General features: G+C 36.2%; 1 protein-coding gene across 1 annotated transcript in view; it reads left to right on the plus strand.

Annotated features, from left to right (window-relative positions):
* KIF6 (kinesin family member 6) overlaps positions 1–17,488 on the plus strand; it is a 177,722-nt gene that overhangs the window by 64,898 nt on the left and 95,336 nt on the right. Inside the window, exons 11-12 of the mRNA XM_050893845.1 lie at positions 9,090–9,195; positions 10,683–10,833. Coding sequence (XP_050749802.1) covers positions 9,090–9,195; positions 10,683–10,833 — 257 coding nt within the window. The remainder of the gene's footprint in view (positions 1–9,089; positions 9,196–10,682; positions 10,834–17,488) is intronic.

Here is a 17,488-nt window from a genome sequence, read left to right on the forward strand (position 1 = left end):
AACTTCTTGCAGGATCAGTCCCAATATATATAATGTCATTGGATTAAAAATTCTGGACTTGTGCATGATTTCTGGAGTATCTACATAGTTCACATAATCTAATATTCTGTGAATCTCTTAGATAAGTTGGTATAATTACCTATTTCATGGGTGCACAAATTGAGGTGTACAAACAAAGGAAGTGAAATGTCCATGGATTTAAAAAAATCAGTATTAGGGTTTACATTTCCTTATTCTCATTCAATTTTTTATTGCCTGGCTATATGAAACAGTCTGATCATTTCTGGACTATTCTTTGTCTTTGAATAATCTACTATGAAAACAAGAAATTGAAAATACTAGAAAATTACCCCCAAAGTTGTTTGGTTTTGTTTTTTTTTTTTTAAATACATAATTTGGGAGGAAGGCTGCAGTAAAATAAAGATTTGCATATTTTATCAAAGTTCATGCAGACCTACTTCTGTTTCACTTTACTTTGTCAAGAATATAGTGTTTGGGTTTTTTTCCATCTGTCTGACTGACTATGCCATTGAGAATGACTCCTGAGAAGTAAGTGGTGCCTCAGAACCTAGCCTTTAGTTTCAGAAGCTTTCCTAAAAAAAAAAAAAAAAAAGGCAGTTCTGCCACTTGCAGCGATTAATTTAGTTTCACCTATAATTTTGTTTCTTAAAACACAGTTGCTAGTATAATTCAATACCATTATTTACAGGCTGGCTTAGAATGCATTTTCAATTTACAGGATGAAACTGAACCTCACAGTGAATTCGTAGTATGCAACTTTACTATTGCTCGACTTCCTTGTACACACACATGTAAACACTTCAGTATGAAGTGTATTATGTCTAGACTTTTTCATTTCACTGCAATCAGTAGCAGAAAGGGGATCTTTGTCTTTATTGTCCTGTAATAGATTTTTTCAGTTGTTAGAGCACTGCACAGATATTTAAAGTGAAAAAAAGTGTAAAAATCTTCCAGACTGTAGAAACAGAAGACACTCAAGGACTTATTGCTCTTACTTCCCTGCTCTAAGACTGCACCAAATCAATGCAGCCTATTCCAGGGCTATGTTAATGAAACTATTCTTACAAATATCTACTGAGGGAATTGTGCGAAGGCTTAAGTAACTGGTTCCACTATTCGGTTACCTTAATTATTATTATTTCACCCAGGAGTTAACCCACTTTTGTTAAATTAGAGGTTAAGCAGTTTTTTCTGGATACAAAATATAGCATTATCCTCTATATATGTCAATTATGTGTTAGGCAGTTGCTGTCATGTCCACTAACCATCCGTAAATTATTACAGCTCTTCTCAGGGCAAGCTCAGATGCATTGTGTGTACTTTATCTTCTTTGTCATGCCATTAGCAACAATGCCTGGAAATACCTTCCCTGTTTTCTCCTGTCCTCCATAGCATTATTGATAAAATTTGCTGCTTAGAATCTCCATGGTCTTCCCATACTGATGCACACTTGAAGCTAACTTATGTGGTTAGCTCTTATTAAATATAATAGCAATTCTGCTTCAACTATCATGCATTTTTAGATAAATAGATTCATAAAATATGTGGAGATACGGAGTTACTTTTTTTTAATAACATAGGCATCATTATTAAACTTAAAGATAATTTTCAAAATTAATATATAAAGAAAAAAATTGATATGGAATGTGTTACCAATAGGAAAGCTATTGCAAAAGTCTAGGTAAGCAAACTTCTTTAATTGAAGCAACCTCTCCGATTGCCTCAAGTGTTTCAGTAGCTTCTTTGTTTGCAGCCTATTTTTCATAAACTTGGATTTCCATTTTGCTTGTCACAGAGTTCACAGCTGACACACAAAATTAATTGTTCTTTAAGCGAACTTAATTTTGATACATAATATACAGTGTCAGTGATCAGGGGTTAAAAGGCAAGCTCTCCCAGAAATGAATCATGGCACATAAAGCAAGGTCAAAATGAGTCCTTCCAAATCTGTGTTTTGAGACCATGCATCCTGCATGCTATTGAGAGCTCTAAACTTTAAAAACATACTCTCAGTTGGCTAGGAGTGCTTTTCTGATGCATTTCAGCTGTGTAATTTGCATCCTGGTTCATGCAAACGTATGACTGATTCAGGAGTGGATTCTTTTTAAAAAGATGGAAGTCTGTTGTTTAATGAACAGGTAAAACTGAAGTAGCACAGTGCTCATCTAATCATTCTGGAGTTAAGCTATCAGAAAAATTGCATGGAATCTAAAGTGATGTGGATAGAAGGCTTTTGTGATTTGTGTGTGGTCTAAATGGTAAGCACGCTTCATTAAAAAAGAATTCCTGAAGGGTGGAAAGTAACAGAAGAGAAATAAAGTTGATAATGTAAAAGCTGTCTGTGAGCTTCAGTACAGTGTGTGTTTACATTATTTGCAAAAAAACTATTGTCGTGGTTTGTCAAAGAGGGAAATGCTAGACCAAGAATTTGGGACTGATTCACAGTCACTAACCAGAGAGCACTGTTAGTTTAACACATTTCCATCCCAACTGTTTATAACTGTTTTACTGTGAGTTTTCTTCCCGGCATCAGCGTAAGAACAGACTTGTGCTTGACACAGCTTGTGTTTTCAGAGTTGGGTATCATGATTCAAACTCACCTGGATCAGCACTGTAATGCCTTTCTTTTTGTACTATGTTAATATGTATAAGACCACTATCAAATTAATCTCATAAATGATGTGATACTGTTCCCTTGGCATTGACTTAGAAAATGATTTTTTGTGTGTGTGGAATTTTTTACTCATGTTTTCTGTTTTTCTTTTTTTTCTGATGAGCACTGAGAAAGAAAACCCCATTCTTTGTTTACTGCTGTTTTTCACAGAAAATGGGTCTTTGTTTGATACTTTCATATTCTTCCTCCTTCGGGGAATTTCTGTTGGGAAAACTATTCTTCCTGATACAGCAGGGTTCTGGCAAGAGGCTTCAGCACACCCTTGCTTTTATTAGTATAAGTTAGGCCTGCTGTTCTTAGGGCAGAACCTCGCAGTCCTAAAAGGAAGAAAGGAGACGTATGAAAAATCCCCTTTTTAGGCTTCATCTACTGTAATAGCATTAAATAATAAATATTTAATGGTCTTAACTTCCTTTACCTAACAACATACAAGAGAAAAGGGAAAAAAGGGAACCATTTTGGATCCCCAGAAGTTAGAAGAGACATCTTCATCTGACACTGATTTTAAATATTTTTTCCTGTTATGTGAAATTAGCTACGATTATCCATGCTCCAGTTTTGATTAGAACAAATTCTGCATGGAAATATTACTAGGAGCCTTAGTAAGCTAAAACTAATGAAGAATGCAGCAGCTGGCTTGCTAATGTTATTCACTACAACAAATAAAAGACTATTAGTTTAATATTTGTTTCTGGACAGAAATAGAGATTTTAGCATTTCTAAAATATACTTTCAGGGTTTTTTTTATGTTAGTTTAGTACTTTCAGTGCAAGTATCTTGTGGCTAGGTACTTCTATGTCAGATTAATGTAGCCTTTTCTGATGTAACTCACCAGTGTAACAAAAACCTCTCAAATTTAAATAATTTAAATTGACCATCTTACATTAAAAGAGTATCAAATTCTGAAATAAAGATACATGCTGCATATTTCCACTGAAGGAATTAAGTGTGATTTGTAAGCAATTCAGTAGTTTTCAATTCTGTGTTTGTAGCTAACCCCATAATTAGGTTTCCATTGAATTTCAGTTAATTAAACAGTTTCCATCATTGCTTTTTCCTATCAAGCTGAGTGCACTTCGACTTTCTAAGCTGAGCAGTGAGAAGACTGGGGGCCAAGTATTTTTTATAAAGATCTCTCCAGCGTGAAATAGAATTCCTGGTGTTGGTCTTCAGACGCCACTATAGAGACCATCTCTTTATTCAGGTTTCTGCGCCAGTGAGTGAGAGGTATATGTTACTAGGCTTTTTGTTGTTATTTCATTACTACATGTTTGGGTTGATAATTTTAATTTTAGTTGGGGGATTATTCTTTTTGCTACTGATGGATGTCTTACAAAGGGCTTGTAATAAGCTCATTTTGTAAGTTGATAATAAAGAAATAGAATACCAAAACAGGAAGTTCTTTCTTCTGCAGTCCATCTCTCATATAAGAACAATAAAGTCCAGCACTGCTGTAGTGCTAGTCTTCATAAATAAAGCAAAGAAAAAAAAAAAATCTTATACTGCAAGCAATGTTTATAAATATTATGGAAGGGGGTTTTTGTATGTTTCTTGGTTGATTTGTTTTTTTCTGCGTGATCCTATCTGTTTTTCATCGTAAACTTTAACAAAAGTGTGTTGGGCTTTTTTCCTCCACTCTAGTTTATGAGTTACCTTGGCACCCTCAGCCACATCGTAGAACCTACGTATGTGAACATCTTTAATTTTTCTAAATTATTTTCCCATTGACTTTTGGCAATAGGTGTAGTGGGGAAATTAACGTGTTCAGCCTGGGATGTAGTGGGAGAAGAAAAGCTCAGTCATAAACTCAGAAATTTTTCAAATATGTTATATATTCTGTGCCAAGCATGCTTATTCCTTTTGCAAGTTCATTTTCAAAACTCCCTTCTTTGGGCAGCTTTATTTCCTATTTTCTGTTTTGAGAGGGCATGCAAATATTAACAGTTATCCTTGGCATAATAGCAGAAGCTGGTCATCAGTAAATGTAAGGATTGATTGCTCAGGTCTTTTTGAAAAGAAACTATAGTTAGCAACTTTTCCAGGAAATAGAACATACTGACTATTTAAGAGAGGTCTAGGTATATTGTCTCAGGGCTGAGCCACAACAGCTGACCAAAAATACTTTGTTTCCTATGCTTTTATAGTTATTCTACTATGACTGAGGTGAAAAAAGTCCTTAAGAAAAAGGACATTGTTATTTCACCTCATGATTTCATATTACCTTTGCTGTGCCACATATGCATGCCTCTGAGTAGGCAACTAAAGCAAGATTTGTGAGGGAGTTGTCTGGATTTCTTGTTCTTTATGGGTTTCTTGTTCCTTTTGAACATCTAGGCCCAACTTTGTTCAGTGCTGGGCCGTTCTATGTGTTTTTCTGGTTTGATTCTTACTGACGCATATTCTTGCAACAGTCTTTGGTTGGAGGAAAACTATTTACTAGGCATTCCTCTGGTAGAGAACTAAGGATCAGAGATTAGGTGACTATCTCAGCAGATATTATTATTGCTAAGGGGAAAGGTATTATCCATCTCTTGACAGTAACTGAATGAAAACCAAAAGCCATTTTGGCTCTTCTTTACTTACAAAAAGGGTTTTCTCACTCCGCCTCTTTTAATAGGAGGATGACTACAGCCTGCGCGTGATGTTTTGACTAGAAAGAATGTGTCAGAGTTGTAACTGTAGATGCCCTGTATGAATTTCTTAAATCTTTTACAGCCCTATTTTATATAATTCTGTGCTCTAGTTTTCATATATTCCATATATTTAATTTTATTTTTATGGATATTTATGGAGATAAATATAATAAACTGTTTGAGTCAGGAATATGAGAAGGAAAAGGATATTCATCTTGCAGAATTATATTGTCCTTTGTTTCCGAATCACCTAGCAAGCGGATCTACCTTGTCTAATATAAGTTAGGAAAAAGAAAATGTACAGTCAGTATTCCTTTTTTTTATCTTATTCTCTGTCTTTTGTTTCCCTCCTCCTGTGATTCTTTATTGTCTCCTTGATTTATTCTGTGAACATCTCTGGAAATGAATTGGAAATGTAGCGTTGGGTTTTTTTCAGTTGTAAACTGCAAATCTTACCATTGTATAAATTCATAGGAGAATGTTTCAAATGTTTTCACAATCCTTGAGCTGATAAATCACTTGAAAAAAAATGGTTCAGTTAACTAAGATCTGTTCATTAAGAGGAGAAACTTCAAGTTGCTTCTGTATCACATTGCCTGTTTATTTTTTACCTTTGTTTAATACTTCAGTATACTGGAAGAACTCCTAGAATATCCAGAGTGTTGTCAGACTGTGTGTTTATTTTAGAAAAATTTCTGGTAATTTTTACATGGAAACCTAAAAATATGTGAGGGATGCAGTGATTTCTTTTGCTGGTGTTCATGGGGATTTTCATTATTGCTTTTCTTTTTTTTCTTTTTCTTTTGTTTTTGTCCATAGTGTTTAGGCTAGGTTGGTCTATTCTTGTTCTAATTCTTAAAGATGAAATTTTAAAGATGTATCTAAAAATACACTGAAGATTCTGCTGTTTCCTAGAATTGGCAAAGAGGCTGAATTGGTTTATAACTTCTGATTTACATTCTGCTATTTCAGACTTGACACAGTCTTCTGGTGCTCAAATCTGTTTTGGCTTCTATGTAGTGCTCGGGACACAAAAAATGAATTGGGCTGTTGTGTTTTTTCAAGAATGCCAAATACATTAAAGGTAATGTAAGAGAGAGGAAATAGCAGCTCATATCCATAACTACAGCTTGTCTAATTTGTTACTCTTGACAAATGAACCTTGACTCTTGACTGGCAAATAATAATAATTTTCAAAAATAGAGCATTATTTTACAAGAATTATATATTCTTTTTCTTTCTCTTGAAATATTTTAACTTTCTGCAGTGTTATTCTGGTAATGGTAATGGTGCAAGTTAGTGTGATTTTTTTGATTGATTCCCATAGACTAAATCTGTGGTAATCTGAGTATGGGTAAATCCCTGGCAAACAGGTAATCTTACTAAGGTTAAAATATCTCCTTTCTAATTTCTAGTTCAAGATTAAAGGCCCATTTTTATAGATTACTTCATATAGTCAGTCTAGACAGTCTAGTTATAAAAAATATTTTTTGTTTCCTCGTACTCACTGAAATCAATAAGGTGCTTAAGATAGTGACAAATACTGACTTTCTATGTGTCTTTGTAATCACTATCGCGTTCTCATTAATAGTATAAATGCCTCTCTTTTCCTGGTGCTTACACAGATGCCTGCCTCCACCTATGAAGGCTTAATTCTCCTGCTCATTGTGCTTAGTGTGTTCGCAGAGAGTATGAATAACCTCTTGTACTACTGGCCTCTGTTCTGTTGGACTCTTCATGCAGAAAAAATCATGTAGTAATAAGTAAAATTTTGGTCTCTTTTACCCAGTAATTTTTGTAGTCTCTTAACTTGAGAAGCAAGTCAATGCCAGTAATGCTTCTGTAACTAATATTTCTCTTTAAATATCCTCTCCTTTAAGCCCTCCACATGTACAGCTCACATTGACTGCAGGGAGTGTTCTATAAATTCAGAAGTTGTGAATTTTGCACATATGATTAATGGTATAGACAACATATTTGCCTCTTGTTCTTTAACTGAAATAATGAAAATGGGAAAGCACAGTTTGTCTGAAACTGACTGAGGGTTGCTCTCTTCTTTTGTCTCCTTTTTCTGCTGAGAATTGACACTTTGCAATGGTGAACTCTGGAGGAGATAAATAACCAAACCTATCTATTATGTTTTCTGATTTTCATTCCAGTCTTACAGCTCGTGATTTTCAGATATTTATCTCCTGAAAAGAATGATTTTTTTTTTTTCCTGTTTGTTGTGCATCTCATTATTTCACCCTCCAGCAGGGAATTGTTACTACAGTATAGTAATGTGAGGAATCCCAGTAAGCGAAGTATTCAAAAGCAGGGCAATATCCCAAACACCTACTTTAGGGTCAACTTTAGATACTGTGGTATTATAATGCCTAAAATTTTGGTATGTGGTTACAGCAAAGTGATTCAGATAATCAAATGGCAACAAGATTCCCAGTCCTGTAACTGAAAAGGATAAATGACTATTAAGTGACATTCAGAAGGCTTGTGTATTAAATGAGGAGCTGAACAAAACTAGTCCAAAAGAAACACTAGGCACAGAGATGGTTCTGAACTCCTGCCCTTCTCTGGCAGTTGGGCACTTGATGCAGGTACCTTAGATACCTTGGCTCACTCAGCTTCAGAACCTAAGTTCATCTTCTGAGGATGATAACCTAAATAAACATTTAAAATCATAGAATTGCGCTTTACAGGCCATAGGGCTGTCATTGTTGCCCACCATTTGCCTACTAAGTTAATGGTAATAGCATTTGTCAGGAAACAGGAAGCCTTTAATCTAAAACCGGTTAATGGAGTTCAAACTTGCACTTACTATTTTCCAGACACATACCTTAGTAAGTGGGCTAAGGGCAAGTTTTGGTTTAGAAATCCTCTGCCCTGTTTCTTGGGGATGATTTCCCATGCATCCTGGAATGCAAGACCTGCAGAGCTGGTGAGAGCAAGCAAGAGGAAATCTGACTCTATCCATATAGCTGTGACATCCAGCCCAGAGGCATGGTATATTATCCCTGTGTAGGTTTACAGTCTGAATATTTTAATTTGGTTTTGAAAAAGCAAAAGGATGCTTCTGTGTGCCAGATTTTCTTATGAAGACTGAATTACCGAAATAAGAATTGCTCCTCCCTCAGGAAGATGTTGTCAGATGTTTGTTAAATACGAACAAATTGCAAGAGAATAAAATCCTAACTACATTTCATTAATCAGAAGAAGAGCAGTAAGTCTTTGAGAAATCTATAAATATCTGCATCAAAAGATAGGATGCTTTGCTTGATGATTGGAGCAGGTAATTTTATGTATGAAAGCTGTGCTATCTTGTAATAGAAAAGGAAGTAGATTTTTCTTTTGCACAAATACTCATATATATTAAAAAATCCTATGCCCAAAGCCTCTAAAAATCTAGTCTTCTGAGAGAGCAGGCTTTAGATCTTTTCAATTATGAGATGGTAGAAGAACAGAAGGTAATAAAATAAATGAGAAAAAGAAAAGATTACTTCTTAGATGCTTTTAGTTCTAGAACTATTCCTTAGCGTGTGCAAGTATGTTCTGATATAGAGTTGTAGAATCTCCAGTATCAAATCCAGGTTTTAGTATCAGGAACAAAAGTACATTGCAATTGCATGAACCTTGAAGGAAAATAGCCTAGTAATATCAGTCAGCTTGGTAAATCTTGTATTGTAATTGACACATTACTTTACAGAGTTGTCTGGTTGGTTGTGATTTTTTTTTTTTTTCCCCTTAAAAATGCTATGTATTTTCAGGTTGGATGAGTTAATTGAAACATTTCTCGAAGATAGTGATCCTGATAGCACTCTGGATGTTGGTGCTGACATGCGCAAGATCAAGTATTGCTTCATTCATGTGAAGGTATTTCTTTTAAACGTAGATGGAAGTGCAGCTGGCACTGAAAATAACTTGAAGACATTCACAGTTGAAAAGTGTCAAAAGAAATGCAATACAGTTGAGAGGCATTGGAAAAGGGTAAAACAATTGAACTGTGAAGTGTATGGAGGACTGATGATAGAAATCTGAAATTTAGTTGGAAAAATTCAGCAGCATTTTGTGGAAACCCTGCTGTCGTGGTTTAACCCCAGCCGGCAACTAAGCACCACACAGCCGCTCACTCACTCCCCCCCGGTGGGATGGGGGAGAGAATTGGAAGAGTAAAAGTGAGAAAACTCGTGGGTTGAGATAAAGACAGTTTAATAGGTAAAGCAAAAGCCACGCACACAAACAAAGCAAAACAAGGAATTCATTCACTACTTCCCGTCGGCAGGCAGGTGTTCAGCCATCTCCAGGAAAGCAGGGCTCCATCACGCGTAACGGTTACTTGGGAAGACAAATGCCATCACTCTGAACGTCCCCTCCTTCCTTCTTCTTCCCCCAGCTTTATATGCTGAGCATGACATCATATGGTATGGAATATCCCTTTGGTCAGTTGGGGTCAGCTGTCCCAGCTGTGTCCCCTCCCAGCTTCTTGTGCACCCCCAGAATCCTCACTGGTGGGGTGGGGTGAGAAGCAGAAGAGGCCTTGACTCTGTGTAAGCACTGCTCAGCAATAACTAAAACATCTCTGCATTATCGACACTGTTTCCAGCACAAATCCAAAACGTAGCCCCATACTAGCTACTATGAAGAAAATTAACTCTATCCCAGCCAAAACCAGCACACCCACCAAGGATCTCAGCATGACGTAAATTGTAAAAGAGCACTGAGAGTTATTGGAATCAACACAGACAAGTTATTTGTATATGGATAGATTTATCCATCTGTATTCCCAGCACAATGGAGGCTTTATTTTGGACAAACTATGTTGAAAGAGATAAAAATAAAGAGTAAAAACACCATATCCCTGAATCTGACACTAATTCTCCTGATGGTGGTGTAAGCCCTTCTAAATCATCAAGCAAACAAGATACACTTAAACTAGGAAGAACAAGTGAAATTAATAGGGAAAGCAATAGAAGATAATATATACTTTTCTGTATTTGGGGATATAGTTTTCCAATACAATAATGTATAACATTCCTGATCTTAATTTATTGTCTTCTTTAAATAATTAGGTTTTAGTTATTGTTAACGCTGAAAGCTCTGTGATACTATAGAACACTGGAATTTATGTGTAGAAAGAGTAAAGTAAATTGTACGTTTGGTAGTGAAGATCAACAAATACAACTTGTCCCATACTTGACACAACACGTATAACTTGACAGTCAACTGGTGGCATGATTTTGTTCTGTCAAGAGTCTAGCAAGGCCTTACCTTTTCTACCATAGCTAGACAGTCTCAGGCTAGAATAGATACATACCTGCAGGTAAAGTTAAAAGTGTGCGCATTTTTGTTTCTCCCAATAGCAACTAATGAATCATTCAAAGATTTCTGATAAAAAACTGCTCTCACAACACGTCTCTGAAGAAAAAGACACTAACAAAGAAGCAGGAGAAGAAGAATTGAAAAAACTGAAAGAACTCTTGCAGCAAAGAGACAATGAAATCAGTATCCTTTGTGAGGAAAAAAATAATATTTGGGTTTGAGCTGATCTGACTACAATGGTTTTTGTGTGTGTGAGATAGGCATTAGCTGTATGGAAGGCAATTCTCTCTACTGAACCCACTGTGTTAAAGAAACTACTCACTTCTCAACTTTTATGTGGCAGGACTTCTGCTTTGCACCTGCTTCTATTTCAGTTGTGACCCAAACCAAAATCCTGGATCCAAGCACCACTTAACTTTAGAACAGTCCAGCCAAGATCCAAATACCGTGGATCAGGCCACACCTAAAACACTCTCCTCAAGCAAATTAAACCATTTTTTAGAATGGGAAACTCTGATGCTATATAAAGACCAATTTATGACCTAACAAAGAATAGAATTTCCTGTAAGTGTTATTTTTAGCCAAATGAAGTGCTACTTTGGGGACTATTGGGCTATTGGCTTTTAGAATAGATAAAAAACTTGTACTTTTTACATGCAACTTTAAAATTTAAATTAAAGCTAAAGCTTTTTGCATATAAAAATACTAAACTACTCAGACGTGATTTGTCCATTTCACTGCCTCACAGGAAATGCATGAGTAGCTGCACTGTTGTATGACGGGTGGGAATTATTTTTAGCAGGTTGACAGAACTGTGAGCAGACCGCAGCATCACTGTGTCCCTAACTTTGTGGCTACTTGGTGGGTAAAATTTGAATATGGCAGAGAACTGAAAAAATGGTTTTGTTTTTGAGTTTATAGGTAATAGAGATTCTTTCACGGTTATTAGTAAAAAACAAACTCAGTTGCATTCTTTGTGCTCAATAATTCCTGATCAATTTTATATGTCAAATGAGAATGGCATTTTACATTGGGGTGTAGCATGCTACCAGTCTGAACTGAGGTGGCAGGAAAGCTTCTCTGTTTCTGCTGTCACAGAAGATAAAATGTTCATTTTCCAAGGTGCACTTTCAAATAAAGTTAGCTATAACACTGACTTATCATTCCTTTTAAAAAATTCTTCAGTTTTCATGTCAATTTTAAGATCTGGATTCCCAGAAACATTTCTTCCTGAAATAAATTATTTCATTAATATGAGATTGATAACGAAAAAAACCAAAACATCTCTATCAAATGCACTTGTGCTTGATAGTTATGTACAGCTTTGTTTGCAGAAGTACAAGGAAGAAATTTGTATAAATCCATGTTAGAGTTATATAGGAAGAATATAAGATTTAAGACTTTGAACACAACACTGATTTACAGTCTGCAGCCGCTAAGTGGCTGTACGTCATCATTAGAAAATTAATAACATGTCTAATGTGATGAAGTGGTGGGAAGTATGGAAGCTGTTTAGTCAACAAACTATGAGGTCCTTCTTGTCTATGGTAGCTAGGAGCTATCATAACAATTGAATTGTAAAGTGTTTTATTATTACTACCTAGTCCAGTTAATAATATTCCCCAAAGACTACTTAGATTTTCTGCTGTTCATTTAGAAGATTAATTAGGATTAAAATTACTAGCGTATCAAAAAACGTATCACAGGGACTCCTGTGGTTTTGGCTGAATGCACATAGGATTTTCATTGTAAGCCCTTTATAAGCTGTTAGGCAAAATGTATTTATACCAAATATACTTCCAGTAAATACATAGTGTTATTGGAAGAAATTTCCTAAAGACCTGTTCTGCATTTTAATAAACCTTCTTATTGTGAAAAGCTTACAGATGCGATGCACTTGCCAGGCTACCTGTAAGTTCAGAGTTTTTTTCTTTTGTTTGGAAATTTTGTTTATTACAGAATTTAAAAAATAAAAAAGGGAGTGTCACATCATGGCAATAAGATACTAGAGTTTTCACTCCTGTTTGTATGTAAATGCTTTTATCAGGCATTGATTGAATGGGATCAACAATTGTGGTCAATGTGTGAATTTGTTACTGTTTAGTAAAAATGAATCTGCTGTTTGGAAGAACTAAGGTGGATAAATATAATTACAAAGAATATGCCCAACTCCAAATTCACATTCACATATAGGCTTCCATAATGTGAATTGTTCAACTTGGAAAAAAAAGACTTAGGGATAAACAAAGATGATTGTTGCTTTATAAAAATGAGGTCCTTAATGATTTCCTTAATGTATCTTGCAGATATTCTCACAAATATGCTAAAAAAAGAAAAAAAGAAAGCACAAGATGCTCTTTTCCAGCTTAATGCTGCCTCTGCTGGTTCTACAGTCTTGGAGCAGTCGTTTTCTATAAACTTGGAAGAAAGTCAGAGCCCATCTAGCTGTTTTAGTGTGAAAGAGACAAAAGATTTCAACTCTTCAGTTCACAGACTACCTTTTCTTTGCAGACAAACAGGTTAGTGTAATTAATTAAGTGAGCAGTTATTGAATTATTACAATATGATTTGCAGCATATTATTCAAATGTGTACCAGAACAGGAAAGTTTTATTTTCAGTATCAGCTGTATTGTGCTAATTCTGTATCCACAAATGCAGGGATTTAAATTTATAGCCCTCTCAGGGTGCTGATGGCTTTTACAAACTGATGTGAATACTCTGCTGAACTGTCCTACAAAACCAGAGTATAAATTCAGTTACAGGCCCTTGAATCTTTCAGTAAATTCTCAGAAAAGGATTTTTTTAGCATAATTCATTAAAAAATACTAGGGAATAATGTTTTTCTCCTGGAAGATTTGAAAATACTGACTTTTAACAAAACTGAAATCTAAACCGGAACTGCAGATAATGAGAGAATTTTTGTGCAGGCATTATTAATTGCACAGTATCCTTAAACACCCATAAACACAATTTTCTTTTATTTTTTTTAATCTTCCAGCCTAGGAGAGAAATCTTACATTCAAATAAAATGAAATTCCATTAATTATGCTTCTAGCTGTGATATCAGATTGTAAACACAAAACTTTTTGTGATTATCTTTATGATTTTTTTTTTTTTATATTATACACTTTGGATATCTGGGCTTTATTTAACATTTTTAATAAACCATGGTGATTATTTCTACTGGTAAAAGAAAATGAATGTGATTAAGTGAACTGAGACCTTAGTTCCAGAAATGACAGATAGCTCCATTTTTATGCATGCGAGTAGCTTTAGTGAAATGGTACCTTTGTGGAGCGAGACCTTAGTAACTGTGAACAAAGTAAAAATTCTTATGCTGATGTATTTAAAATATATATATTTTAATTGTTTCTGAAATCGTTTAATAATTCACATCGTTTGCAAACAAGTTAGAGCTGAATTCATAAATAATGCATTCATTTAGGATAGCTAACACACTCAACACCGTTTTACCATGTGCCATGCCTTCATCAGCAGACGAGTACTATTTGTCCATAGGTAACTGATTAAAGGTTTTTATCTCTTATAGTAAAGCCAATGTATTGTTATTCATACTTTATTCTCATTAAGCTGTTTTGTAAAATATAATAGGTGAGCATATAAAATACTGTTCATTTAAAAAGCAATTATTTGGGACAGATGGTTGGCACAGGGAATCTGCCACAATGATGAAGTATTGTCTTTGGTTAATCAATAAATGAAAGTAAATGTAATTGATTCCCATCCTGTTCAGGTAATGAGTTTTAAATGGACATCTGTCTGGGATGAGAAGGTAGTATGTTTTGAGATAAGACTTTTTTTTATACAACTGGATTGCATATTATATGGTTTTCTCATTCTGAAAGTAGCTGGAAACCTGCTCCCTTCTTTCCAGTCCTCTTTTCAATCAGTTTTGGGTCAGGTTCTGATATTCTGTGTCATTCCATGTGGACATGAAAACGATGAAGTCTTCAATAACCAAGATGCTAAGTGTGAACATGGAAGTCTTCCCTTAGATTCACTTATAGTTAATTTATTTTTAAACTTTTCATTCATATTGCTTGAGGGCTACAGATAAATAAAAAGTTATTTTTGGACTATTTTAGGTGACCATATATCTCTGCATTCCTTTAGAGTGGCCTGACATTCTGCTACAAGTCTAGTCCAGTAATGTTGGACTTACTTACAGTCTTCTGTAATGTATAGGTGTTATAATTATAATGCCTTAAAACATTGTTTCTTAAAACACTTGCATTATTATGCTCAGGGAATACTTAGAATGGCAGACGTAAAAAAGTAGTAGAAACACTGTTAATAATACAACACGTACAGCCTTGCCAGTATGCCTTAAACCCAACCTCAGGAGACCAGTTGTCTCTGCAAGAATATAACTGAGAGTCCAGGCTCTTTCATGCCTTTGTGTGTCTGAAAATGACAGTATTTTCTACCTAATATATAAATAACTTTATTTTTCTCTTTCTTTTGTTTTATTTCTTAAAGTTCTGAAAGAACATGCTTCAATATTTATCTTCATATTGTAACTAACATTTATATTTAAAAGTTCTTGTAGACTGGAGATTATATATTTTTCAAATCAGCTTGTAGGGTTTTCACAGTTCGATTTTTCCGTGGTACCAAGAGACATGTTTGAGAAAAATTCACTATATAACACTTGTAAACATATGTAGACAGTTCATCAGAAAATGTTGAAAAAGGTCTCACTGTGTACTTATACATAGTACACATAAAGCCATCATATCAGATGTAAAGTTCTGCTACAGGAGAAGAATTTTAATGAAACTTAAATAAATTTTCTTTAGAAGTATTAGAGCTTTTCTGTAGTCTTTAAAATTACCTTTGAGATTTTAAAATTTTAAAATTACCTTTGAGATTTTAAAATAATATATAAAATACCAAAATGGATAATTATGCAAAACTTAGGAAAAATGAAACAGATATTTAAGAACATGCAGTAATAGTTAGAATAGAATCATAGAATCATAAAATGGTTTGGGTTGGAAGGGACCATAAAGATCATCTAGTTCCAACCCCACTGCCATGGGCAGGGCCACCTTCCACTAGACCAGGTTGCTCAAAGCCCCATCCAACCTGGCCTTGAACACTTCCAGGAAGGGGGCTTCCACAACCTCTCTGGGCAACCTGTTCCAGTGCCTCACCACCCTCACAGTGAAGAATTTCTTCCTTACATCTACTCTAAATCTACCCTCTTTCAGTTTAAAGCCGTTACCCCTCGTCCTATCACTACATGCCCTTGTAAAAAGTCCCTCTCCAGCTTTCTTGTAGGCCCCCATTAGGTACTGGAAGGCTGCTGTAAGGTCTCCCTTGAGCCTTCTCTTCTCCAGGCTGAACAACCCCAACTCTCTCAGCCTGCCCTCATAGGGGAGGTGCTCCAGCCCTCTGATCATCTTTGTGGCCCTCCTCTGGACCTGCTCCAACAGGTCCATGTCTTTCTTATGTTGGGGGCCCCAGAGCTGAACAGAGGACTCCAGGTGGGGTCTCATGAGAGCAGAGTAGAGGGGGAGAATCACCTCTCTCAACCTGCTGGTCACGCTTCTTTTGATGCAGCCCAGGATACAGTTGGCTTTCTGAGCTGTGAGCGCACATTGCCAGGTTGTGTTGAGCTTCTTGTCAACCAACACCCCCAAGCCCTTCTCAGCAGGGCTGCTCTCAATCTACTCATTGCCCAGCCTGTATTTGTGCTTGGGATTGCCCCGACCCATGTGCAGGACCTTGCACTTGGCCTTGTTGAACTTCATGAGGTTCGCACAGGCCCACCTCTCAAGCCTGTCAAGGTCCCTCTGGATGGCATCCCTTCCTTCCAGCGTGTCAACCGCACCACACAGCTTGGTGTCATTGGCAAACTTGCTGAAGGTGCGCTCAATCGCACTGTCCATGTCACCGACAAAGATGTTAAACAGCACTGGTCCCAATACCGACCCCTGAGGAACGCCACTCGTCACTGATCTCCACCCAGACATCGAGCCGTTGACCACAACTCTTTGAGTGCGACCCATCCAGCCAATTCCTTATCTACTGAGTGGCCCATCCGTCAAACCCATGTCTCTCCAATTTAGAGACAAGGATGTTGTGTGGGACAGTGTCAAATGCTTTGCAGAAGTCCAGGTAGGTGATGTCAGTTGCTCCTCCCTTATCCACCAATACTGTAACCCCATTGTAGAAGGCCACGAAATTTGTCAGGCACAAATTGCCCTTAGTGAAACCATGTTGGCTGTCACCAATCACCTCCTTATTTTCCATGTGCCTTAGCATAGTTTCCAGGAGGATCTGCTCCATGGTCTTGCTGGGCACAGCGGTGAGACTGACCGGCCTGTAGTTCCCTGGGTCTTCCCGGGGCCAGAGGGTCAAGAAAAAAAAAAAAAGTTCTGAGAGTCAAAGTTAGTAAAAAGAAAGCCAGTACTAGGACAAGCAGCATATGCCATGATAAAAAAAAACAAAACAAAACAGGACTATAAATTACAGATCAATATCACATGACGAAAAAGACTGTATCCATATGAAGCATTCCACTTTCTTTGTAGGCAAGTTACTGTTTTGACACCCTTAGCTGCAAAGTACCATAAAACCTCAAGTGGTTATTACTATTTTTCTATTTTATTATAAAGCTATGACAGTGCAAAGATACATTGGTACATTCCTTGGCAGCCAAAAACTCTTAGCTCTGTCTGCTAAAGGCTAGGATATAGCTCTCTTTCCTATTGGACTCAGACCTGAACACATTTGTATGCTTCAGACTTGATTAATCCCATTTGTTCTATCTAAGAATGAAGCAAAATGTCTTGAAAGAACACCATCTGGTGAAAAGCA

Source organism: Gymnogyps californianus, chromosome 3, assembly GCF_018139145.2.
Source record: "Gymnogyps californianus isolate 813 chromosome 3, ASM1813914v2, whole genome shotgun sequence".
NCBI lineage: Eukaryota > Metazoa > Chordata > Aves > Accipitriformes > Cathartidae > Gymnogyps > Gymnogyps californianus.